The sequence below is a fragment of the Ruditapes philippinarum genome, unplaced genomic scaffold, assembly GCF_026571515.1.
Source record: "Ruditapes philippinarum isolate M1 unplaced genomic scaffold, ASM2657151v2 ctg5493_1_1_1_1, whole genome shotgun sequence".
Taxonomy (NCBI): Eukaryota; Metazoa; Mollusca; class Bivalvia; order Venerida; family Veneridae; genus Ruditapes; species Ruditapes philippinarum.
The window spans coordinates 44065-71822 of record NW_026856167.1 but is presented as its reverse complement, the minus strand read 5'-3'; the positions used below and the strand labels follow the sequence as shown (position 1 = coordinate 71822).

Genomic DNA, 27758 nt, shown 5'->3' with positions numbered 1-27758 from the left:
TTTGTATTTACATAAATCTAATGATTTATTAAGAGATGATGACAGTTATTAGTTGAGAAATTAAATGAGATCTGTACAGTATTCAAGCTTACATTGACAGAATACTTTTCTTTTTAAGATCAATAATTATTGACACGCATGTAAAAAACGGAATATATTTATGTGATGTATAGTAATAGTATTTATAATGAAGTGTATAATGCAATTTTTTGGTTGTAAGATTTCTAATTTTAAATTATATTTTTTCTCGTGGAATGGCAGGCAATCATTGGGATCAAAATACGGGACAATATCATGCGTCACATGGTTTTCCTGCCGACGTAAATCTCGGTGAGAGTCAAACATCGGCTGTATCATCCGACTCGGCTAAACGCGGTAGTCTGGCATCAACGTCAAGTTTCCCGCAGGATAACGGTATAGAACAGGAGGATCATGTTGATTCAGCCGGACTTCATGAACCGGCACCAAGTATATTTGACCTTCAGCCGACTCAGCAAAAAATAATTGCGCCAAAGTTAAGGAAGCGAACAACGTCTGAAACGAGTACAGGAAGTGGTGTTGGACGAGATCGTAACTCAAGTGGTAATCATAATCATCAACAAAAACAGAAGTCGGATAATAATAAGGACAGTTTGGTAAGATTATCTCCCTTCGTTACAGAAATTTTGAAAAAAAAACATTAAAAAAAACAATATACTTTTTGAATATGAAATAGAACTAGCTATTCAGTATTAATGACTTCATCAAATTATAGGAAAGTTTCACTGCAAAATAATGGCATCAGTAAATCGATGTTCTCTTCGATTTCTAAATTTATCAATACAGTGGTTGTGGAAATGGTCTCTTCCCAATATATGAATTATATAAATTTTCCATCTAGTCGTTGAGAAAATAGAGTCTAGAGATGTATGAATTTTCCACCTTTATGACTTAAATTTTTTATCTTTATATCTGTTTAATAATCAGTTCTAAAAAAGGGAGCTAGTCAATGTTTAAACTGCAACATGTGTGTATGTGCTGTAACTTGATTGACATTTATGTTGCTATGGTAGCTATTATTGTTGATGTCTTTGCCGGAGACTCATTGAATCTCAGGAAAGGTTAAATCTTGCAAGGTGGTATCGGCCAGTCTTGAAGATTATACTACTATGGAGATATTATGAAAATCTCTTAGAAGGTCTTTATGGAGAATATTATATGTAAATGATTATAATTGTACATGCAAGTTGACTAACAAAGCATTTTTAGCTCACCTGTCACAAAGTGACAGGGTGAGCTTTTGTGATCGCTTTTCGTCCGGCGTCCGTCCGTAAACTTTTGCTTTAAATGACATCTCCTCATAAACCACTGAGCCAATTTCATCCAAACTTCACAGGAATGTTCCTTTGGTGGTCACCTTTAAAAATTGTTCAAAGAATTTAATTCCATGCAGAACTCTGGTTGCCATGGCAACCGAAAGAAAAATCTTTAAATATCTTCTTTTAAACAACCCTAAGAGCTAGAGCTTAGATATTTGGCATGAAACATCTTCTAGTGAGTGTCTACCAAGTTTGTTCAAATAAAAGCTCTGGGGTCAAAATTGGCCCCGCCCCAGGGGGTCATTGATTTTCCCTATATACATATAGTAAAAACTTAAAAAATCTTCTTTTAAAGAACCGTAAGAGCTAGAGCTAAAATACTAGAGCTAAAATATTTGGCATGAAACATCTTCTAGTGAATGTCTACCAAGTTTGTTCAAATAAAAGCCCTGGGGTTAAAATTGGCCCCGCCCCAGGGGTCATTGATTTTCCCTATATGCATATAGTAAAAACTTAAAAAATCTTCTTTTAAAGAACCCAAAGAGCTAGAGCTAAGATATTAAGCATGAAACATCTTCTAGTGAGTGTCTACCAAGTTTGTTCAAATTAAAGCCCTGGGGTCAAAATTGGCCCCGCCCCGGGGGGTCATTGATTTTCCCTATATGCATATAGTAAAAACTTAAAAAATCTTCTTTTAAAGAACCATAAGAGCTAGAGCTTAGATATTTGGCATGAAACGTCTTCTAGTGAATGTCTACCAAGTTTGTTCAAATAAAAGCCCTGGGGTCAAAATTGACCCGCCCCAGGGGGTCATAGATTTTCCCTATATGCATATAGTAAAAACTTAAAAAATCTTCTTTTAAAGAACCCAAAGAGCTAGAGCTAAGATATTTAGCATGAAACATCTTCTAATGAGTGTCTACCAAGTTTGTTCAAATAAAAGCCCTGGGGTCAAAATTGGCCCCGCCCCAAAAACTTAAAAAATCTTCTTTTAAAGAACTCAAAGAGCTAGAGCTAAGATATTTAGCATGAAACATGTTCTAATGGGTGTCTACCAAGTATGTTCAAATAAAAGCCCTGGGGTCAAAACTGGCCCCGCCCGGGGGGGTCATTGATTTTCCTTATATGTGTATAGCAAAAACTTAAAAATCTTCTTTGAAAAAACCCAAATAGCTAGAGTTTAGATATTAAGCATGAAACATCTTTAAGTAAATATCTACAAAGTTTGTTCAAATAAAAGCCCGAGGGGTCAAAACTGGCCCTGCCCCAGGGGTGTCATTGTTTTTAACTATATGTGTATAGTAAAAACTTTAAAAATCTTCTTTTAAAAAACCCAATGAGCTAGAACTTAGATGTTTAGCATGAAACTTCTTCTTATGGGTGTCTACCAAGTCTGTTCAAATAAACAAATAAAAGCCCTTGGGTAAAAATTGGCCTGGGGGTGGGGGGGGGGCCTATATACAGGTGAGCTACCTCAGGGCCATCATGGCCCTCTTGTTATTGTAAATGATGACTTACTTGTATGAAACTCACACACTGATAATTTAATTATATGTGCTTTGTGAATTTGATATGTGATTCAAGTGATCCATGGTACACGTATACCTAAATACATTCTTTAAACCTGAACTTCGCCTTTGTCTTTTTATGAATGAAAACTTATAATTAAACCCACGTGGCTAGTGATCATTACTAGTATACTATGATTATTATATGAGCCCCGTCATGACAAAACCAACATTGTGCGTTTGCGACCAGCATCCGCGCAGTCTGATCAGGATCCATGCTGTTTGCTTACCAACCCTATTACAAGTAGAGAAACTGATAGCGGATGTGCAGGCTGGTCTGGATCCATGCTGGTTGCAGACGCACTATGTTCGTTTTGTCATGACGCGGCTCATATCAATTAGATGTTGTTATTATTTATATTGTAGTCTCAGCCAAAGAAAGCGGCGGCAGGTGGTGGATTTCTCTCTAAGATTGGAGGATTGTTTTCTCGTAAGAATGAAATGAAGCTACCGGATGATAAAGAACCTTCTGTATGTTGTTTTAATTTACTCATATAAATCTTGCTGTAGTTGTGAAATAAAATATTCCTGTTTTTGTGCTGTCTAGTGTTAGATTAAGAGATTTTTCATTGTTAATATAAGAAAATTAAACTGTTGATAATGTAGAAGATTAATAAGATTTTACTATATTCTCGTGACATAAAATATGTCATTATAACGTGGGATGTCAGATTGTTATTTTATCATAGTTATGTTGTGATATAATGTAAGTTGTTAACAAGAAAATATTAGTAATGAGATTGGTGACTGACAGAAGGAGGGTTGGCAGTTTTGCGGGTACTGTTACTTACTGTTGCGTTAATTGAACGTCGCCTTTCCTTGTTGATCTTGTTTATCATATTTTAAAACATTACTCATCAATTACAAAGTAATATAATTGAGTTACAAGAGGAATGAAATCACAATGTTTTAGGAGTCTGTGACCCAATTCAGGAATTGTTAAGTTCAAGTTTTACTGGAGTCATGGCCATGTTTCTATATATGCCATCCTTACTGGTCATTCTAGGACATGAGAGTGATTTATGTTGAAAGTTTAGATAACAATATATGAATTTATATTTGTATAGATTGTATGGGATGATGTGAAGAAAAGATGGGTGGATAAAGATGGTGGTGAGGAGGAGGAGAAACCTGCGGCCCCGCCCCCGAAAGATCATGAATTAAAAGGTATTCACCATTTACTTGTTGAATTTTGCCCAGTTTTAAATTTGGAACAGTTCATTTTATGCTGAAAAGATTTTAGTAGCAAATACATAAATATTGAGGAAATTATTGAGATCAGATTGCTGACTTTGAGTTATATGCCCCTGAGTTTGTATTTCTATGACTCCTCCATTTGGTGTTTTATTGTTCTTTCTCTAGCCCGCATTTAGAAATTGGATGTAAAAGCAGACACTGAGGAATTTTTCTCAACAATTTATGTTTTTTGATCAATCTTGCCTATATTTACTGTAACAGATAAATCATCTAACAACACAACTACAATCATATAATTACAAATGTAAAACAACAATCATAAAACAACAATCATATAATTACCATGATACAACAATAATAAAATAACAATGATTATATAACAACAATTATATAACAACAAACAAACAAAACAATCATATAACTACAATCATATAACTACAATCATATAACTACAATCAAATAACTACAAACAAACAAAACAATCATATAACTACAATCATATAACTACAAACAAACAAAACAATCATATAACTGCAATCATACAACTACAAACAAACAAAACAATCATATAACTGCAATCAAATAACTACAAACAAACAAAACAATCATATAACTGCAATCAAATAACTACAAACAAACAAAACAATCATATAACTGCAATCAAATAACTACAAACAAACAAAACAATCATATAACTGCAATCAAATAACTACAAACAAACAAAACAATCATATAACTGCAATCAAATAACTACAAACAAACAAAACAATCATATAACTGCAAACAAATAACTACAAACAAACAAAACAATCATATAACTGCAATCAAATAACTACAAACAAACAAAACAATCATATAACTGCAATCAAATAACTACAAACAAACAAAACAATCATATAACTGCAATCAAATAACTACAAACAAACAAAACAATCATATAGCTAGATATAGAAGTTATATCATCATGTTAATGTTTCTATTAACTATTGTAGGTCCTGGATCTACAAGTCAGCTTAGTTCAATGAGTGCCGGACCAGCGCCAGGTGTCGCACCCTCGAGGGATACACTGCCACCTGGTGGTAACAAGTTCTCTATGAGAAGAGGTAAATATATTGTACATGTTTGTTCTCGTTAAGATATAGATATTGTAAACTTGTATTGCAAAATATTTATTAATACTGCTTTTGTAGATTTGTACATCTTTATTGTTGTCCTAAAACTCTTTATCTTTCGCCAATATAAACTTTCTTTGCACATTTTATTTATCTAATAGCTTATGTAAGATTAACTTAATCAATTTCCATGTCATAGATGTATGTATAGAATGCACTGAAGTAACAAGACACAAAATTGTTCCTAACTCTAAGTCATTTTTATAAACAAAACGGGAGAAAAGATGTAATTTTTACATAACTATCCAGCTGGCTTTCCAAGTGTATGTGGCAGTACACACATGAATGTTTGTCAATAATGTTAGGTTGTGCAGACTTTTAATTTATGATCTTCATTTTCAATTACAGCTGGTGAATGTTGTCCTATGTTTTGGAAAGTTTTTGACTGTTACCAGTTTTGTTTAACCCTAACCCTGCCATCGTTAAACATTTTGTGGTGTTTAAACAAGCAAAACTATAAAAACATTGTTTTTTTTTATGTTGCTGATCATGTAATTACTTCATTGATCTTGGTATAAATATTCAAAAATTCATGCATTATTGTTTACAGTGCACAGATTATTTAGATTCCAGTTATACTCTTTGTTATCAAAATACAAGGTCAATCTGTACTATCACCTAACTGACATTTACATCACTTTTGTGAAACATTTCTAATATTATAACTTTATTGTATGGATACACAATGTATATATAATGCATGTTAGATAGGAACTTGCTTTGCTATAATAATGTTTATATATTTGTTTGCTCTATTTTCTGTCCACAGATTCTGCGGGTTAGTATTGTCTTTATGTAAATTCCTTGGATTTATCACACCTCTGTCATAACTTGTAATTTATATTTGTAAACTTATACATGCTAGCTACCTCACTAACTTTCAAAATGTATTGGTGCTAGATTTGACCTGATGTAATATATCACAAAACTGATGCTGCATCCAACCTGATATAATATATCACAAGACCGGTGCTGGATCTGACCTGATATAATATATCACAAGAGTGGTGCTGGATCTGACCTGATATAATATATCACAAAACTGATGCTGCATCCAACCTGATATAATATATCACAAGACAGGTGCTGGATTTGACCTGATATAATATATCACAAGAGTGGTGCTGGATCCGAGCTGATATAATATATCACAAGACAGGTGCTGGATCTGACCTGACATAATATATCACAAGACAGGTGCTGGATCTGACCTGATATAATATATCACAAGAGTGGTGCTGGATCCGACCTGATATAATATATCACAAGAGTGGTGCTGGATCTGACCTGATATAATATATCACAAGAGTAGTGCTGGATCCGACCTGATATAATATATCACAAGAGTGGTGCTGGATCTGACCTGACATAATATATCACAAGAGTGGTGCTGGATCTGACCTGATATAATATATCACAAGAGTGGTGCTGGATCTGACCTGACATAATATATCACAAGAGTGGTGCTGGATCCGACCTGATATAATATATCACAAGAGTGGTGCTGGATCTGACCTGATATAATATATCACAAGAGTGGTGCTGGATCTGACCTGATATAATATATCACAAGAGTGGTGCTGGATCTGACCTGATATAATATATCACAAGAGTGGTGCTGGATCTGACCTGATATAATATATCACAAAACTGATGCTGCATCCAACCTGATATAATATATCACAAAACTGATGCTGCATCCAACCTGATATAATATATCACAAGACAGGTGCTGGATCTGACCTGATATAATATATCACAAGAGTGGTGCTGGATCTGACCTGATATAATATATCACAAGAGTAGTGCTGGATCTGACCTGATATAATATATCACAAGAGTGGTGCTGGATCTGACCTGATATAATATATCATAAGAGTGGTGCTGGATCCGACCTGATATAATATATCACAAGAGTGGTGCTGGATCCGACCTGATATGATATATCACAAGACCGGTGCTGGATCTGACCTGATATAATATATCACAAAACCAGACATTGTAGATCTTTTTTCCAGTCAAGTAGGAAAGTGATGACCTTGACAGTGTTAGGTTACCTGAATAACAAACAAAATGTTGTATATAATTTCCATCAAGTTGTGACAAAACTGTATAATATGTACCCATCGTCTCCTCACTTTATCTGCTTGTAACCTTATATATATATATTTATAGCCTTTTCTTTGTGGGAAACACATCATTTATTTTAATATAACAGAATCACATAACTTATATAGTCCAGGCAGTTTGTGTAACCAATATTATAAGATGAATTTTCATTGGTAGTTATTATGAAAGGTTGAAACCTTTATTTTCATGAAAGAGTTATTGCCCCTTGTCATAGTCAAAATTCAATCACATGCACTTCAGCTAAAAGTTGACAATCCAGATAACTTCCTGTTTTACTAACCAGACGAGATATTAGGTATTGATAAATAGTGGGAATATAGAATAAAATAACAATGCTTGCTTTATGATGAAGGAGGAGAGAAATATATGCTGGATATGGTGGATATGGGTTAACATAATGTTAAGATTTTATGGGCAGGTGTTAATGACAAAGTTCCCCTTTTAACTGGATTGTATTCAATGTTATAGTTCAAAGAATGGCATAATCCATCTTTTAATTATAACCTTTATAGCAGCATACCTCCAGATGAATAAAATCAAACTTGAGAAATTAGTACTAAGATTTTTGAAAAAGTAGAAAGATTCAAGTAATAATTTATGTATTTCAAGTGACTAATTGCTAACATTTCATTATTTTTAACTATATTTCTACTGTGTTACTAAGCAGTAAGCTCAATTTTTGCATATTTTTACTTCTTTCTGTAATTAACTTGGGTTGTAAGTGCCATTGATAATGTGTAAGTTGCTTCCTTTTGGTTACTATACAATATTATACTGTTAAATACATTTTCAAAATGTTCATAAAAGTAAGCATTAATCTGGAGGAGTGCTGCTTTAAACATTGAGGCAAGTGTAACATAGCAAATTCTGTCTATTTGTTAGAGCCTTTATACCTGCTAGACAACATATCATTTTCTTTGAACATATTCTGTCTATCATTTTCTATCATTTGGACCATTCATACTAGGAGAAGGTTCACTGTTTTCTGTAATATCTTTATACTGGCACAGAAGATGCTCTGTATTAGCCAATCATTTTGACATATTGAAATAAAGTTTACAATACATGAATTTTTCAGGAGATTTGTTCTAAATTGTAACTGGTTAAAATGTTAGCTTTAAATATAGATAGACCCGACAAACATCATGACTGGAAGTTGATTTTCTCATGTTGAAGTGTTTAACTTGAATGTCAAATATTCAAAAGTTTATAGAATCAAGTGAAAAAGCCGATAAAAATCATTTTTTTGGAAAAAAAATTAGTTAGCTTTTATAAGGAAGCAGAGGGTGTGGTGTATTTCAAGAATAATTAGGGTTTGTTTAGAGTGCTGAGACATTGACTTATCTTTTTTTCTCAGTTTTATTCACAATAGCCTGATTATTTGTTGAATGATACGCGTCAAATTCTTTTGATTAACTTTTGCTTTTTAGCACTAAAAACTTCAGAAAAGGAACACAATTTTTAAATAATAACTGATTGCTGAATTCTATTTAAGTTTCTTGATGCTATAGTTTATTTGAGTTTTCCATTTCAAGATTATTAGCTCACTATGTGTCTGTCATTGTGCGTCATCAACAATTACTTTAAACAACACCACCTCAGAAACCAATGACTGCACATAAACCAAACTTTACAGGAATGATCAGAGTTGTTCAGATGGTTTCAGTCTGTTGCACAAGAATGACACAGAGCAAAAAAAAGGAAGTTTTCAAAAGTGTAAAAATTCAAAAAATCCTTTTGTCTGAAATTACAAGGCCCAGACAGAGCTTTTATATTTGTTATATGATATTATCTGTTGGTCATCTAGCACGAAAAATGATCTAGTTACCAACAGCGTTCATATTCTTATAAAAAACACTTCTACTTTTCACTGCTTTTACACACAAAAAAACCCCCAAACAAATCTCTGTTTAGATGAGCCAGAAGCCCCCATGGTTTTAGATTAGTTATATAATTGGTGTTATATATTTCAGGTCCAAAGTATGTTGATGTGATGAATCCTAAACCAGCTACAACATCTCAAGTGCCTTCAAGTTTATTTCATACTTTACCTAGTTCCCGATCTGCCCCTGCTATATTTAACCCAATGGGAAATGCAGGTATGTCATTACTTTGTTAATTTAGCTTTGGTTTGCCTTGGTTCCCATACAGTATATAATCAAATGGTGAGATGCTAGCTTGTGATATAATATCAGATGCTATATTGTGATAAAATGCCAGATGCTAGCTTGTGTTATAATATAATGATGTGATAGCTCAGTTGGTTAGACCACTGACTGTCACTCCTGAGGCTCCGGGTTTGATCCTGGGTAACACCCTTGGGATTTTTCAGAGACACTTTCAGTGTTTCCCACCTACCTAGAGGTTTTACTGGGAAGAAACTCAGGTAATCCTGGCATGTATCAGTGCTATACACTGGGCATGTAAAAGAACCAAGGGGTTCTATTCAATAAGAGCTAGGGACTGGTTCCCGTTACTCCCTTTGTATCTCATAGCTGTCTGTAGAGTCTGCTGAGGTAAGGACCCTACTGAAATAAGTGATTGCACTTTCGTAGGTAATCCTTGACCTGTCGGGGGGTTCTAAAAAAAAAATCAAAATTTCAGTCAAATGCTTTAGGCTTTTTTTGTTTTGGGATTGTACATTTGAGCAGTGCAAGTTTAAGATTAAGGCAAAGTATACCAAATGTTTAATGCAAGAAATGTGTATAAAAGCTATATTAAAAATGATAATTATAGCTAATGTATATTTTTTTACAGAGGGTTCCTCCACAGATCTACCCTCACAGGTTCATGATTCTATCCCTGAAGAGAAAACTAGTCAACAAGGGGCAGACAACTCTCATGTCTCAAATACGCCAGCTGGCAACCTACAGTTACCTCCCATGACTGAAAATGTAAGTACACGTAAATAGAGAAATGAGGATTTCTTATTTCTCAGTGTGAAATATTTGTTGTGAGGAATGGATTCAGTTTTATAATATATGCATGCTTGTATTTTGTTCTGATTAAGTTGGCATGGGATTTGCTTCTGTCTGTAATGGAAAAGGAAAGTTAATATTGAACACCTACAGGGACTTGCATTTTTTCAGAAATAAGAAATAAGAACTGTAAAAATGTGCTTTAAAAATATGTTTATATATTCATTGTTATGATGTAGTATATAATACAGGATTTTTTAAAATAATTTTACATAACTGAGAGTGTCATTAATTGTTATTTTTTAGATAAAAAGGGTGTGGGGAGGGCGTTAATTGGTAGCAATATCAGAGAAGAATATGAAATATTTTAAGTTTTAGATTTGTTAAAAGATAAATGGTTTGAGATGAAAAAAAGACAAAAAACATCTAGATAAAACAATGTGAATAACATGTTCTAGAGATATATAGACAGAATTTAAACATGACATGAATTGTTATATTTGTTATTGAATTTGAAGGACAAAAGGTGTTAACAGCTTTAGAGACTAATTGTATTGAATTCTCCGTGGAAAATATATTAAATATTTTTTTCCAGGGTCATGAAATATTTTGTTAAATCAAGTGAGCCAAAAGAACGGTATAGTCCATCAGCAACATGTATAACTTAAAATATAATAAAACAGTGTTTTCTTTGAATGACATGATTTGTTTTCCTTGAATAATATTAGTTTATTTGTAAATGTATAAACAGATAGTTGAAAATCATATTTGTCTAATAGCTTAATTATTTGCTGGTGATTGTTTCTTGTTGCTCATCATTAGATTATCTCTATAATTTGTTATTTTATTTCCCATCGTCAGCTTATCTAATTTTTTTTTTTTTTATCATATAGAAAGTTTGGAAAATTTCTCTTTACTTAAAGGCACATTATGCTTCAGAAACAAATAAATTTTTACAGTTTTTAGAACATGTAAATAATGTTTTAGGAGCATATTAAGTGCTTGTTACTTGAAGGAAGTAGGGCCAGAGACATAGATAATATGATATCTACATCTTTGGTAGGGTTAAATGTGAAATAATTTGTCACAAAAGAAGCAAGATTTAAACTAAGTAGTATTTTGACTTCCATACAAACTACTAAATCACTATAACTGTAACAGAAGAAAAGATGGTTCAGGTAATTGGGCTGTGTGTAACTTTTTGGAAACTCTAAAAGTGCATAAAATATGAAAGCTTTTGAGATATACTGTAAAAATCCGATTTAACGCTTCCGTTGGCGTCACATTTTTCAAAAGGGGGGCATTTAATAAAGATTTAAAAAAATATATTTAAAAAAAAAACTAGTAAGAGAGTTTCTTAATTTTCTTTTATTTTCTTTGTTTAAATTATACACGAGGTTTTCAAAAGTGGGTGGGGGCGTTGAATCGCGATTTTATGGTAAAAATGAAATCATTCCTGGGGCATAATGGGCCTTTAATGAATCAGATACATATAAAATTAAATGTTCTCTGAAGGCACTGTTTTAGGGTGACAGATAAATAATAGCATGTCACAGTAAAAATACTATCAGCTATATTTACACTTGTAATCTGGTACACTAAAATCTGTAATGATAATTTATATATGGTACATAGATAACATATATGTGGAGAAGTTGTTGTCTTCATGCTGCACTTTTCTTTTTTGATAGTTCAGTGTTTAACTTTTACATGTAAATGGATGTAAAAGATATTACACTTTCCTACTAAAAACATACTTAAACAGGACTATTTTAACTTGATAATAGAAAGAGGGGAATTATAATACAATATTATACAAAAAGAAATAGAATAGTGCAAAGTTCTGGGTCTTGATAGGATTAGCTTATCTAGAAATAGTTCAGCAAGTTCTTATTCCAAAAGAAGTTCAAAGAATAATGAACAAGGTTATTATCTTAGTTGAATGTTTTATGTTATCAGAGTTTCTCTATCTCTTCTCTATTTCTCAACTGGTCTTACTTATTGTAATGCCGCCTCTGGATTGATAATCTAAGAGTTATAGTGATATTGGTCTGGTCTGTCGGCCCATAGAACTTTTTAAACTTGATCACAGCACACCTCATTCTGGTCCAGCTACATTCTCGGAACTTCAAGGTGTGGTGTATGCGCACCTTGATTAGCTCTACCAATCGGACCCCAAACGTTCCACAGTTGAACGTTGTGACATGATACCAGTGAACACCATGTACCCAGGGAAAGGCTTCACAGTGAACACCATGTCCAAGGAAGTCCTTCACCTGTGACACCCTCCTGCGGACATGTGTTCATGTCGTGAAGCCTTCCTGGTACATGGTTTCCACATGTGAAGGCTCCTCCTGTACATGGGTGTTCACATTGTGGAAGTCTCTCCATGTGACATGGTGTTCACATGTTTAAGGCCTTCCTGGACATGGTGTTCACATGTGAAGGCCTTCCTGGGACATGGTGTTCACATGTGAAGGCCCTCCTGTGACATGGTGTTCACATGTGAAGGCCCTCCTGCTTCCTGACATGGTGTTCACAATGTGAAGGCTCTCCTGGGAACATGGTGTTCAACATGTGAAGGCCTTCCTGGGACATATAGGTGTTACATGTTGAAAGGCCTTCCTGTGACATGGGTTTCACATGTGAAGCCCTCCTGGAGACATGTGTTCACATGTGAAGCCCTCCTGTGACATGGTGTTCACATTGTGAAGGCCCTCCTGTGGGACATGTTTCACATGTGAAGGCCCTCCTGTTGACATGGGGTGTGCAATGTGAAGGCCTTCCTGGACATGGTGTTCACATGTGAGGCCCTCCTGCGGACATTGTGTCACATGTGAAGGCCCTCCTGGCGACATGCGTGTTACATGTGAAGGCCCTTCCGGGACATTGGTGTTCACCATGTGAAGGCCTTCCTGGACATGGTGTTCACATGTGAAGCCTCCGGGGACATGGTGTCACATGTGAAGGCCCTCCTTGGGACATGGTTGTTCACGGAGGTGAAGGCTCTCCTGGGACATGGTGTTCACAGGTGAAGGCCTTCCTGGGACATGGTGTTCACATGTGAAGGCCTTCCTGGGACAAAGTGTTCATGGGTAAATGCCCTCCTAGAACATGGTGAAGCACCTTATTCTCTGACCACTGTAGCACAAATTGATTTGGGACTTCTAATTCTGCAAAATGTTGCTACTAACATCTAATATGCATCCTAGCTTTTATGTTTGGTCATACTTACTTAATTAAACCTTAAAGGCAGCTATAACCAAAACAAAGAGTCAATTTGGAATCTAGATTTTGAAAGAAAACTTGTTTGTAATTATGCATTGACTATTAAACACAGTCTTTCATTAGAAATATAGAGCAGACATTACTTGAGTGGTTGATTATCAAAAACATAGCATCACTTACATTTAGCTTATATACATATAGTTTTTCAGTTTTTGCTTGTTACATTAAACTCATTGCTACTGTAGGGGAAAGGGTTTTTATCACCTTCTTTTTTTTATTTTGTTTTGTTAGCTGGAAATATGGGCCTAGCAATTTTGTTAATGTTACTAGACTGTAAAATTCTGAAAATTTCCCAAATCTCAATTTACAGAATTCTAATGAATAGTTAGTAGCCTATTGAGTTATTAGCTCTCCGTTTTTTTTTTCTTTGGAAAAAATTTAAAAGACTTGTTTTTAATGAAGATCATCTGATACAAATAAAAAAGAGGGAAATAGATTTTTTGCCTATTTGTTTGGTTTTAGTCAGTTAAATTTAAGATCTTCAGTCATTTGGAAGTAGACATTTACAATTGTCTTCATTTAATAACAAGAAGTCTTCTTTTAAATTACTTGTCATGTTTAGTTAATGACCTAATTATGTTAAATTAAAGAACTTTTATTTGTTCAGTTGATTACCCATTATGTTCAGTTAACATGACCCATTATGAGCAGTTACAGTAAAACCCATTATTTCAGTTGCATTACCTATTATGTTCAGTATATTACCCATTGATATCAGTTACATTACCCATTATGTTCAGTTACATTTTCCCATTATGTCAGTTTACACCACCTCATTGTATTTCAGTTACATTACCCATTAGTTCAGTAAAATAACCCATTATGTCCAGTTACATTACCCATTATGTTCAGTTACATTACCCATTATGTTCAGTTACATTACCTATTTATACCGCCTCCGTGGTCGAGGGGTTAGAGTCGATGACTTCTAATCCAGTTACCTCTCTGGCGTGGGTTCGATCCCCGGGAGATGCTTTGGTAGTTTTAGCCGGCAGGAAGGTTATAGTTCTAAGTTACTGTGTTGTAACCTCTCCAGGAATGTCGGCTTAGGAAAACTACCCGCCTATATGACTGAAATACTGTTGAAAAAGGCGTAAAATGAAACAAACAAAAAAAAACAAAAAAAAAAAAAAACAACATTACCTATTATGTTCAGTTACATTACCTATTATGTTTAGTTACATTACCCATTATGTTCAGTTAAATTACCCATTGTATTCAGTTACATAACCAATATGTTCAGTTAAATTACCCATAGTGTTCAGTTACATTACCCATTGTGTTCAGTTACATTACCCATTATGTCCAGTTACCACCCCAATTTTTTTACCCCAATTATAGTTTCAGTTTAAAACCATTACCTAATTTTTTATGGTTTTCCCCAAAGTTACAATTTAACCCCCCATTAATTTTTGTTTCAGGTTTGTTTAAAACCAATTACCCCATTGTTTCAGTTACATTACCCATTATGTTCCAGTTACATGACCTATTATGTTTCAAGTTAAATTACCCATTATGTCAGTTACATTACCTATTATGTTCAGTTACATACCCATTATGTTCAGTTACATTACCTATTATGTTCAGTTACATTACCCATTATGTTCAGTTACATTACCTATTATGTTCAGTTACATTACCCATTTATGGTTCAGTTACATTACCTATTATGTTCAGTTACATTACCCAAATTGTGTTCAGTACATTACCCATTAATGTTCATTACATTACCTATTATGTTCAGTTTACATTACCCCATTATGTTCAAGTTACATTACCTAATTGTGTTCAGTTGCCATTACCTATTATGTTTCAGTTACATTACCCATTATGTCAGTTACATTACATTATAGTTCAGTTACATTTATCCATTATGTTCAGTTACATTAAACCTATTGTATTCAGTACAATTACCCATTATGTTCAGTTACATTACTCATTATGTTCAGTTACATTATCCATTATGTTCAGGTACAATTACCTATTGTATTCAGTTACATGACCCATTATGTTCAGTTGCATTACCCATTATGTTCAGTTACATTACTCATTATCTTCAGTTACATTATCCATTATGTTCAGGTACATTACCTATTGTATTCAGTTACATGACCCATTATGTTCAGTTACATTACTCATTATGTTCAGTTACATTATCCATTATGTTCAGTTACATTACCTATTGTATTCAGTTACATTACCCATTATGTTCAGTTACATTACTCATTATGTTCAGTTACATTATCCATTATGTTCAGGTACATTACCTATTGTATTCAGTTACATGGACCCCATTATGTTCAGTTGCATTACCTATTATGTTTACACCTATTATGTTAGCTTTACATTACCTATTGTATTTCAGTTACAATTACCTATTATGTTCAGTTACATTACCTATTGTAATCCAGTACACTGACCCATTATGTTCAGTTACATTTACCTATTATGTTTCAGTTACATTACCTATTATGTTCAGTTTACTTTATCCATTGTGTTCAGTTACATTTACCTATTGTAATTCAGTTACATTACCTATTGTATTCAGTTACATGACCCATTATGTTCAGTTGCATTACCTATTATGTTCAGTTACATTACCTATTATGTTCAGTTACATTACCTATTGTATTCAGTTACATTACCTATTATGTTCAGTTACATTACCTTATTTATTCAGTTACATGACCCCATTATTTTCATTACATTACTATTATGTTCAGTACATTTACCCATTTATGTTCAGTTACATTACTCATTATGTTCAGTTACATTATCCATTATGTTCAGGTACATTACCTATTGTATTCAGTTACATGACCCATTATGTTCAGTTACGATTACCTATTATGTTCAGTTTACATTACCTATTGTATTCAGTTACATTGACCCCATTATGTTCAGTTGCATTACCTATTATGTTCAGTTATATTACCTATTATGTTCAGTTACATTACCTATTGTTGATTCAAGTTACATTACCTATTAATGTTCAGTTACATTACCTATTGTATTTCAGTTACATTGACCCATATTGTTCAGTTACATTACCTATTATGTTCAGTTACATTACCCATATGCTTTCAGTTACGATTAACTCATTATGTTCATTACATTACCCATTATGTTCAGGTACATTACCTATTGTATTCAGTTACACTGACCCATTATGTTCAGTTACATTACCCATTATTTCAGGTATATTTCCCATTGTTGTTCATTTTCATGACCCATTATGTTTTCAATTTCATTACCCATTATGTTGAGTTACATAGTTACTTTAAAGCATTTTCAATATTTGATGTACACTTCCCGTGCTATGAAAATCAAGTTGTAATACTGGTCTTGTTTACATTTATTACTTAACACATACCATGATATATTTGTAATAATTTTTAACTGGCCATTGTTACTTAAAGGGTTACTTACTTTTTTTCTTTTGTTAAAACTTAATTATCATTTTTCCTGTTTATTTACAGAACAGTACCCAATAGTAAGAGAGAGTGGTTCCTTACATTTCATTCTGTTTTGATTTCATGTTCCACTGTTTTTCAATACTTTGTTTGTTTGCACATTTTTTTTTATTATCACATCCTTCCTTTTGAATTGTTGTAAGACTTTTATAAGTGATAAAACTGGCATACATTGAAATGTAGGAGAATATGAAAGATGTACAAGGATACCCGCCTGTTAATGTAGGAGTCTTTTTCTTGTCCCTCCAGATTCCAATACCATCAGTGATTGATGAGGATTTAGTTTTAGATGGTGCTTTGCGTGGGGGGGGGGGGGGTGTAGGCACTAAAGTAACAGCTCTAAGATGGTGCTGGTTGGGGGGGTGTAGGCACTAGAGTACAGTCTAAGATGGTGCTAGTTGGGGGGGGATGTAGGGCACTAGAGTACAGTCTAAGATGGTGCTGGTTGGGGGGGGGGGGGGCAACTAGAGTACAGTCTAAGATGGTGCTGGTTGGGGGGGGGGGTGTAGGCACTAGAGTAAACAGTCTAAGATGGTGCTGGTTGGGGGGGGTGTAGGCACTAGAGTACAGTCTAAAGATGGTGCTGGGTGGGGGTGTAGGCACTAGAGTACAGTCTAAGATGGTGCTGGTGGGGGTGTAGGCACTAGAGTACAGTCCAAGATGATGCTAGTTGGGGGGGGGTGTAGGCACTAAGAGTTACAGTCTAAGATGGTGCTGGTGGGGGGGGGGGGTGTAGGCACTAGAGTACAGTCTAAGATGGTGCTGGGTGGGGGGTGTAGGCACTAGAGTACAGTCTAAGATGGTGCTGGGTGGGGGGGCACTAGAGTACAGTCTAAGATGGTGCTGGGTGGGGGGGCACTAGAGTTTACAGTGTAAGATGGTGTTGGGTGGGTGGTGGGGGCACTAGAGTACAGTCTAAGATGGGGGGGCACTAGAGTACAGTCTAAGATGGTGCTAGGGGGACACTAGAGTACAGTCTAAGATGGGGCTAGGTGGGGCAGTAGAGTACAGTCTAAGATGGTGCTAGGGGCACTAGAGTACAGTCTAAGATGGTGCTAGGGGGACACTAGAGTACAGTCTAAGATGGTGCTAGGGGGTCACTAGAGTACAGTCTAAGATGGTGCTAGGGGGGTCACTAGAGTACAGTCTAAGATGGTGCTAGGGGGCACTAGAGTACAGTCTAAGATGGTGCTAGGGGGACACTAGAGTACAGTCTAAGATGGTGCTAGGGGACACTAGAGATGTTGGACATATTAATATCTCTCATGAACAGACTGTCAGCACATTTCATTTAAAATATAGACAGGGGAATGCACTCCTCTCAGATTAACAGACAACACAACATCAACAAATATTTTTACTGTAATAACAACATAACATCAACAAATGTAATTTTTCAATAACAACACAACATAAACAAATGTCAATATTTAAGAAACAACACATCACAAACAATGTTTTGTATTCTATAAGCAACAACAGCAATAGTTTGTATGTAGTAAACAACACAACATTTACAATATATTTGTAGTTAATAAACAACACAATATAAACAGACTTATAGTTAGTAAACAACACAACATAAACAATTGGTTATAATTAGTAATTAGGTTAATTGGTAAGCAGCACAACATTAACAATATATTTGTAGTTAAAATAACACAAAAACAACATATTTGTTGTTAAACAACACAACATAACACACTTATAGTTAGTAAACAACACAACATAAACAATCAGTTATAATTAGTATTTATAGTTAGTTGGTAAACAACACAACATTTGCAGTATATTTGTAGATAATAAACAACACAAAAACAATATATTTGTAGTTAATAAACAACACAACATAAACATACTTATAGATAATAAACAACACAACATAAACAATCAGTTATAATTAGTATTAATAGTTAATTGGTAAACAACACAACATTAAGAATATATTTGTAGTCAATAAACAACACAACATATACAATATTTTGTATGTTAAACAACACAACATTAACAAGCTGACCTGTATCTATTTAGGCTTTATTTTATACTTCTCATGTATATGAGCATTTTGCAAATGTGTCATCAGTTATTTGTGTAAAAGTTATATTAAACATAAATCACAACAGTTGTATGCTGTCTTCTGAACCCACATTCCTTTAGTTGGTAGTCGATATTCAATGATAGATCATCTATATGTTGTGTTTCTTAAGTAAGTACATGTAAATACAAGTCTTATCAGGAGAGAAAAGTTATGCTGTTTGTAAATACTAGTGTGGGTGTATCATGAACCATTGTAAAGATTTATTTAACATTTCACCTACCATACTAACACAACACAGGGTGTTTATATATATATACATGTTATTTGTAGATTCTGACATTCAAAATTTGATGGCAACTGCACACAATTATTGTTTTTATTTTTTTTAAAAATTACAATTTTTAGGATGTCTTTTAAATATCATGTATTAGATAATATATTAATTTTAGACTGATTAGTTATAATGTTATATTACAGTAACTGTTGTTTAGTTGTATATTTTTACCAAACTTGGAAAGTCTTGATGAGTTTTAATGTGAGGTAAAATATATTGAAATCATATTCTGTGTGAGTTAAATGTTAAAAGGCAGGTTTTATTTTTAGCATGTTTAAATTTTAAGTCAGTTACCAGTCATTTTTACTTTTTTGGCCAAATTTCTCACCATCTTGCAGATAGACCTTGAAGTTGATGATACTTACATTAATCTTGAGTCATAAATGACCTTGACCTTCACATTGCAACTTTCTGTTTTAAGTTAGATGACTCTTAACAGGTTGTTTGATAGAATTATAATAAAGTCTATTTTTATTCAAATTTGGCTTCAGAAGATTATTTCTTTTACATAGTGATCTCACCCTTAGTTTTTTATTATCATAAATTAATGATTGTTATATTTTTTTTATTATCATAAATTAATGATTGTTATATTATTATATTTTCAGACAGCACCAGAAACTGCCGCCGCACCAGAGATAAATAATTCTATGCCAACAATGTTTAATCCTGCACAGTTCCAGTCAGGTCAGACTTTCAAACAACCAGCACCACCAGGTCCCGGCCACAGACTTAGTAACAGAAGGGTCTACCCTAAATAATACAAACATTTTACCTCATTTTATGGTGATGTGAATGTACACTACACTTACTTAGTCATAATGAAAACAAGATGTTGACTTCCTAATCATAATGAAAACAAGATGTTGACTTGCTTAGTCATAATGAAAACAAGATGTTGACTTCCTAATCATAATGAAAACAAAATGTTGACTTGCTTAGTCAATAACAAAGTTAAATTTTATAAAAGTCAAAATAAATTTTGACTGATTATGTTATCAGATAACTTGTCGATTGACTTGTTGGTGGACTCGTCGGTTGATTTGATAGTTGACTTGTCTATGGTTGATTTGATGGTTGACTAGATGGTTGACTCGTCGGTTGATTTGATGGTTGACTAGATGGTTGACTCGTCGGTTGATTTGATGGTTGACTAGATGGTTGACTCGTCGGTTGATTTGAGGGTTGACTAGATGGTTGACTTTTCTGTTGACTAGATGGTTGACTAACATAATCATCCAGGGATTGACTAATTAAGTTATAAGCAAAAGTGCTAACTAACTAACTAACATTATGAAGCATATCTAAATATTGAGTTGTCAGCTAATTCTAAGTGGTGACTAAATATGGAGTTGTCGGCTAATGCTAAATGATGACTTACAAAGCATTGGCATGATTATATAGTCCAAATTCTGGGTCAGGGACACATTATCATGACTGTTAAATTGTTGTGTAAAACATATAATAAACCATGATCTGATTGGTTAAATATAATGTTGCTATAGAAACAGAATAATTAAGTTTATGATAATTATTTAATTTTAATGAAACTTCTTTCCATCTTTAACTACGAAATGCAATGTGCTAATGTTGGAAAATATATGAGAAAGACTCTTTTTCAATGAATTATTGCAATTTTTTTTCAATAAAATGAATGAAATTTTCTGGGTTTTTTAATTATGCTACTGTACCTTCTTTTGCTTAAAATAAAACAGAATATAATTGATTGATTTTGTAGTTTTATCAATACAGGTTATGTAGGTTTGGGAATTTTGAAATGTCTTTCCTATACCCCCACCCACTTTGTTATTTTATATTTTGTCTTCGAATATCATATGTATTACTTGTTGTGATTGGTTTATATCAGTCTAGCCATATAAGGTGAGATTTGTTCTCTCTCTCTTGTTTTTTTCTCTTTTTTGATAACAAAATTATCAGCGCATAAATAATCATAATTGAGCCGCATCACAACAAAACCAACATAGTGCATTTGCGACGGGCATGGATCCAGACCAGCCTGCGCATCCAGTCTGATCAGGATCCATGCTGTACGTTTACCAACTCTATAACAAGAAGAGAAACTGATAGCGAACAGCATGGATCCTGATCTGACTGCGTGGATGCGCAGGCTGGTCTGGATCCATGCTGGTCGCAAAACACACTATGTTGGTTTTGTCGTGACGCGGCTCATATATATTGGAGGGTATGGTTTGACATTAGTTGTAATAGAGTGAAGTTACTGAACATTGTGACAACAGACTTATAGCTAATGTATCATTATCATTAGGTAAGCTTGTGGGAACGGGATATGCTGTCATGTTTATAATATCTGTCACATGATCATGTCAGGTCTTATCTTCATTCATGACTCATTTATTTTCATTTATATTCATTTTGTTTTTCATTTTTGAACAGATACTGTCCAATTGTATTTTTTTTGTGACCCTGCCAAACCCTACCTTCTGTATGCTTCAAGCCATAGTGTAACAGCTCTTGAAGTTACATATAGTGTTAATTATTTCTATGAGGTTACAAATAGTTTGAAAATTTTCCATGAGGTTTAAACTGTGTAAGAATTTTCCATGAGGTTACAATGTGATAATTTTCTATAAACTAACATAAATAGGGTTTTAAAATTTAAAATTACAAGTAGTTTAAACAATTTCCATGAAGTTAAAACTTGTAACTTCATGGAATTTTTTTCCATACTATCTGTAGACTCATGGAAAATTTTAAACCTTTATGTTAGCTTATGGAAAATTATCACATTGTAACCTCATGAAAAATTCTTACACAGTTTTAACTTCATGTAAATTTCCATGAGGTTGCAAATAGATTGAAAATTTCCATGTTAGTATGAAAAAAATCCATGAGGTTGCAATACATTATGTAGAGTGAAAATCCATGTGTAAGAATTTTTCCATGAGATTACAATTAGTGTAAAAAGAAATTCCATGAGGCTGCAAATAGTGATAAATAAGATCAATAAATTGTCATAATGTTTACATAAGTTAATCTCTTTGAATCCTAGATGTGAAAAAGTTAAAATGATAATTGGTTAATTTAGAACTGTTTTAAAATCTTTTTCAACTATATTGAACATATTGATTTGTAAATGAGAGTATTTTCTTGTTTTTAACCAGGTTTTCCGAAGGAAAAAACTGGTTATTAGATTGAGGTATGTCGGCGGGCGGGCGGGCGTAAACAATTTCTTCTGTGCGCAACTCCTCCTACATTTCTCAACAGATTTTGACCAAACTTTCACAGAAGCTTTGTCATCAAGTGCCCTGGCGCATATTGTCGGGGTTTTGCGATTAGATAATATTTGACCTAATTATGGCCCTTTGTTTTTTTTCCTTATATAAAATATATAGTGAACAATTTCTTCTGTGCGCAACTCCTCCTACATTTCTCAACGGATTTTGACCAAACTTTCTCAGAAGCTTTGTCATCAAGTGCCCTGTCACATATTGCCAGGGTTTTGCAATTGGTATATATTTTTATGATATTTTGCATGTTAATGCACTTAGGTGACAAAATATATATATTATATATATAGAAATAGGTTCCAGTTGTGCTTGAGAAATTTTGATGTAGATTTATTTTGCCTTTCATATACACACAGCCTGGTAAAATGTTTCTAATTGTTATATAATATAATAAAAGTAAATGCTTTTAAATTAATGTTATTTATTAAAAAATCTAGTTAAAATTGTGTTGTAAATATTTTCTGGAGTTTATTTTGTGATGTATATCATATTGCCATAATGCGAAATGTGTGCATATTTGTTTTTATCAAACTTTCACTTTAAGTCTGTGTTCCTTTTTGTGTCTTTGAAGATGACTGATGTTTTATGCTTGTTGATTATTTACCAATATTTATATTGACAGGTTATTCTGTTTTTAGTTATTGAGTGAAAAAAAGGAGTGAGAATGGATACGTATCTAGTCCATTTAATATAGATTATTTCCCTTTATTGCAAAAACAGCCATTTGCATTTAATATTATATTTGATTGGGGATATTTTGATTTTATTGATGAATTTGAATGATATACATGTAGAATAAATAATTATCTAGTGAAAAGACATCAATTAATGTATACACTGGGTAGATGTGTTAATTTATAAACATCAATTTATTGATCTATTCCTAACTTGTGTATAGGGTTAGTAGTAATTACTCCTAACTTGTGTTAAGTGAGGCTATTTAAAGAGGTCACTACATTTCTGTTTTGATTTATGCTATAAAAACATTGTATTTAAAAACTTATTAATGGTTTATCATTGATTTAGTCTCAACAGATTGTTCCCTAGACATATATTATTATATTTACAGACATAATAGACATGGCAATTTACATAATTATTGTATATGATATGTAAAATGTTGTGCCAGTGCCCATAGAAAACAACATTAATTTCACCTTTTAATTGGAACTGCCCATTTTAATTTGCATGAGACTAACGGATAAATATTAATATTTCTGTAACATTCCAAAACAATTATAAATAAAAAGTTACATGTATCTGTGCAAAACTTTTGTGTTTAAAGATTTTTCTGAATATTTCTACACTTGGAATATTTTTGTTTCCAAGAAAACAAAACTTGCTTGAGTGAAATGTTTTAATTGTATGTATATTCTCTGTAAGAAATGTGTTATTTGAATATCATTGTTATTTGTTAATTTAATTGTATATACATGTATATACCAATTAGGTCATTGGTACAGGATTATATCACATTTTGTAGTTTCACTTTCATTTCTCTGTCTTATTATCTTAAGATTCTATTTATAGTACCAATGTCATTCCATTGTGACCTTGATTACTTGTTGAAGTATTAATGTCATTTCACTGTCATGTATTTTAAAAAATGCTATTTATAGTATCTGACCAGATGCTATTTTTAGTGTCAATTTCATTTCATTGTGTCCTATTTACATGCAGTTTATAGTTGCAATTTTATATCACTTTGACCATTTTGGTGCTATTTATAGAATCAATTTCATTTCACCATGACCTGACTGGCTGAGGGGTAATTAAATTGTCATTCTTTCTCTGCCAGACCTAATTGGATGTTGATTATAATATAAGTTGATTTTACTGTGTCCTTATTGGATGCTATTTATAGTACAAGTTGATTTCACTGTGACGTAATTGGATGCTATTTATAGCATCAAGTTGTTTTTACTGTCACCTTATTGGATCCTATTTATAGTATCAGTTTCGTTTAACTGTGACCTAATTGGAATGATTCCTGTTGTTTAACCAGTGAAAACTTTCTGTTCCATTATGCATGTTTTATTATTAGATTACATAACATCATTTATTTTATTTCAGAAATCAGATTTCATATTCATTGGTATTGATTGACATATGAAACTAATGAAATAAAATATTCACCAAATTTGTTGAGCTTGTTTTATGTTTCTTTTTGGTCACATGGTCTTAAATGGCTCCTTGGTTGCTTTTGTCACGTTCCGTGACTATTATGTAACTAACCTGTGCCGCTAATCTGTCTGTTACAACAGATAGGTTAAACAATTTAAGCATTAAAAGACCATTATATAGATATTCAACATGTATCAGGATGCAGAGGAGAAAAAAAAAATAAACCGTTAAGTATGTTAAGATATAGCCTGCATAAGCATGTGAAACTTCCTTGCACAATGATGATCAAACCAGAAGATCAAGGAGTAGTAAAAGATATTACTCGGATATAATATGTGACAATTTGCCAATTTGATAGGAGGAATATCTTCTGAAGCCGTTGAAAAAATGGAGCTTTCTCTTATACTTACCCCCTCCCCCGACATGTGCACACAATAGGAACATAGATGCCCAAAAAGACATTCATTTGATACTATTTTGAACTTGTAGTATAAAGGTTATCAATCCTAGAAATGACCTATGAATTTTAAAGGTGCAAAGATAGTACCAATATACCTATGGTCAGAGATAATCATCTAAGGTGCAAAGATATTAAATACACCAAAAACATAAAGTACTGATAAACATATGGTTAGAGGAAATCCTCCAAGCTAAGGTGCAAATATATCAAGTACAGATACACCTATGGTAAGAGATAATCCTTCAAGGTTACCGATATATGTGTGTTAAAGATCCTGTAACACAATTTTTTCATGGTTTTATTTCATAAATATGATGCTCAAATTAAGATTTGTCAATATTGTAAGTTCCAATAAGCATTATTTATAAAGATATTACCCAATTTAACATTTCATGTAAATAAAGGGAGGTAATTAGAAATATATTTTCTATAAATTCTAAGTCAAATTTTCCAATAAGAAATGAATGCCTGTAATTTATTGATTAAATATAATGTGCACAAATATTTGCAGTACACATTTTACATATTCTTCGATGTTTGAAAATTGTTTTATTTGCATAAATATGTACATATATAATTTTTTGCTAGTGTGGTATTCATACAGTAAAAATATCAATCACAAAACATACAGGATCTTTAAATGATATTCCTCAAAGGTGCAAAAATATTGAATACCAATATACCTATGGTTAAAGGTAATTAATCCTCTTGATACCAATATACCTATGGTTTAAGGTAATTCTCTAAGGTGCAAAAATATTAAATACCAATATACTAATGGTTAAAGATGATCAACTATGGTGCAAATATACTAAATACCAATATACCTATGATTAAAGAGAATCCTCTTAGGTGCAAATACATTAAATACCAATATACCTATAGTTAAAGATAATCCTGTAAGGTGCAAATATATTAAATACCAATATACCTACGGTTAAAGATAATCCTTTAAGGTGCAAACATATTAAGTACCGATGCACCTATCCCCGAAGATTCAAAGATATTAAGTACTAATTCACCTTAAACTGATATTAATTAAAGTGGCATTATGCCCTTCTTTTTGTAAATGACGGGTGTACAAGTAAAAGTTTTTAAGAAACATAACACTTTTCCTTATTATTTTTTTTAATCACAAAAAACACACCCAAAAACAAAACCATTAACCCGCGTAACTCACGCAAGATTCTATATATATCCTTCATAATGAATTTGTAACGTTCAATTGTAGGTGTAGGACAGTCTTTTTATATTTTATGCAGTTTTATACTTCATCCTAATCATCATACATTCAGCTGCCTAATTGTGTAAACTAATATAAACTAATCACTTCCTTGATATTTTATTGATTTCTGTAAAATATGAAGAGAGCAAAAGAGAGCAAAGCAATGTTATTATTCAAATACACTATATATATATTTATATATACCGTATATGTATATTTATTTAAAAGTTAAATGCGTTCATGTAGCGACTTTGTTAAATTAATTGGATTACAAATTGAGATATTGTGCTTCTATGAGTTATGTTGTGTAATGATCATTCATATTTGCTGGAACATACGATACGTTATAGTACATCCCAGATATTTGCCAGATTCTTATTTGCCATGAACAAAAAATATCTCAAAATATTTTAACTAGTAGCGAACATGTGGTCAAAAACCAATGGACTTTGAAAATCACCCGAAATTACAGCTTTGAAAAGTTCAGTTTGGAGAAATAAAAGGTTGATAGCAGTGGGACATTCCCTTGCCACACGTTGTAGGCTCTCTACTATATTAAATAATGTCAAGAATGAATATATGAATGAATAATACTAAGAAAAACTGCTCGTGTTCGGACGAGCATCCAAGATGCTAGAGTTTAGAAAAAAAGAAGACGGTAAATCAGGTCAATATGGCTGTTAGTCAAATTGACCATATCTCCACATAACAGACTACCAGACTGCTTTAACTTTTAATAAACCTTTTACATTGCACACTGTTTATTTTATATGTACATGTATATAATATTTTATATGCGACTTCTTTTGTTTCACTTTTAAACTTTTCTCAGCGGCTTGACGCAGCGAGTGTATATGTCCTCGAGAGGTTTTTTTTTACGTAAAAAAAGAAATATAGATAAATGATGTTTATTTCAAAACTGGGACATAATTTTATGATAGTTTTATGTCCCAGTTCCAATATATAGTTGGTCATTTCTAAGCATCCGTGTGACGTGTCTAGTCAACGTCCTTTCCGAGACATATAGATAACAGAGATAAGCAGCTCCTATATACTCCATTGAAATATCACTCATGCCTATCAAAAATTGAAAAATTAGGCATTTTGTAGCAAATAAAACTAAATGGTGGTACATTTGATCCTTTAATATTATATACCATTTGAAAGGTAAATCTTTTATCTATTGCTGCATGTTAAAATATTGGTAACTTTCCATGCCTTTCACATAGAAAAACATAGCTGAACATACCCACTGAGCCAGTTT

General features: G+C 33.0%; 1 protein-coding gene across 3 annotated transcripts in view; it reads left to right on the top strand.

The window, feature by feature from the left end:
* The window catches only part of LOC132745643 (protein transport protein Sec16A-like), a 32300-nt gene extending 12002 nt beyond the window's left edge, over positions 1 to 20298 (top strand). Inside the window, exons 12-20 of one of the 3 annotated variants that reach the window (XM_060734592.1) lie at positions 262 to 635; positions 3233 to 3337; positions 3934 to 4033; positions 5056 to 5166; positions 6005 to 6013; positions 9339 to 9464; positions 10123 to 10259; positions 10879 to 10920; positions 20025 to 20163. In XM_060734592.1, the coding sequence (XP_060590575.1) occupies positions 262 to 635; positions 3233 to 3337; positions 3934 to 4033; positions 5056 to 5166; positions 6005 to 6013; positions 9339 to 9464; positions 10123 to 10259; positions 10879 to 10899 (983 nt within the window). In that variant the 3' untranslated portion in view covers positions 10900 to 10920; positions 20025 to 20163. Of the gene's footprint in view, positions 1 to 261; positions 636 to 3232; positions 3338 to 3933; positions 4034 to 5055; positions 5167 to 6004; positions 6014 to 9338; positions 9465 to 10122; positions 10260 to 10878; positions 10921 to 20024 lie in introns of all 3 variants that reach the window. The other 2 variants (XM_060734590.1, XM_060734591.1) reach the window with 2 other exon arrangements.
* Positions 20299 to 27758: the final 7460 nt, after the last annotated feature.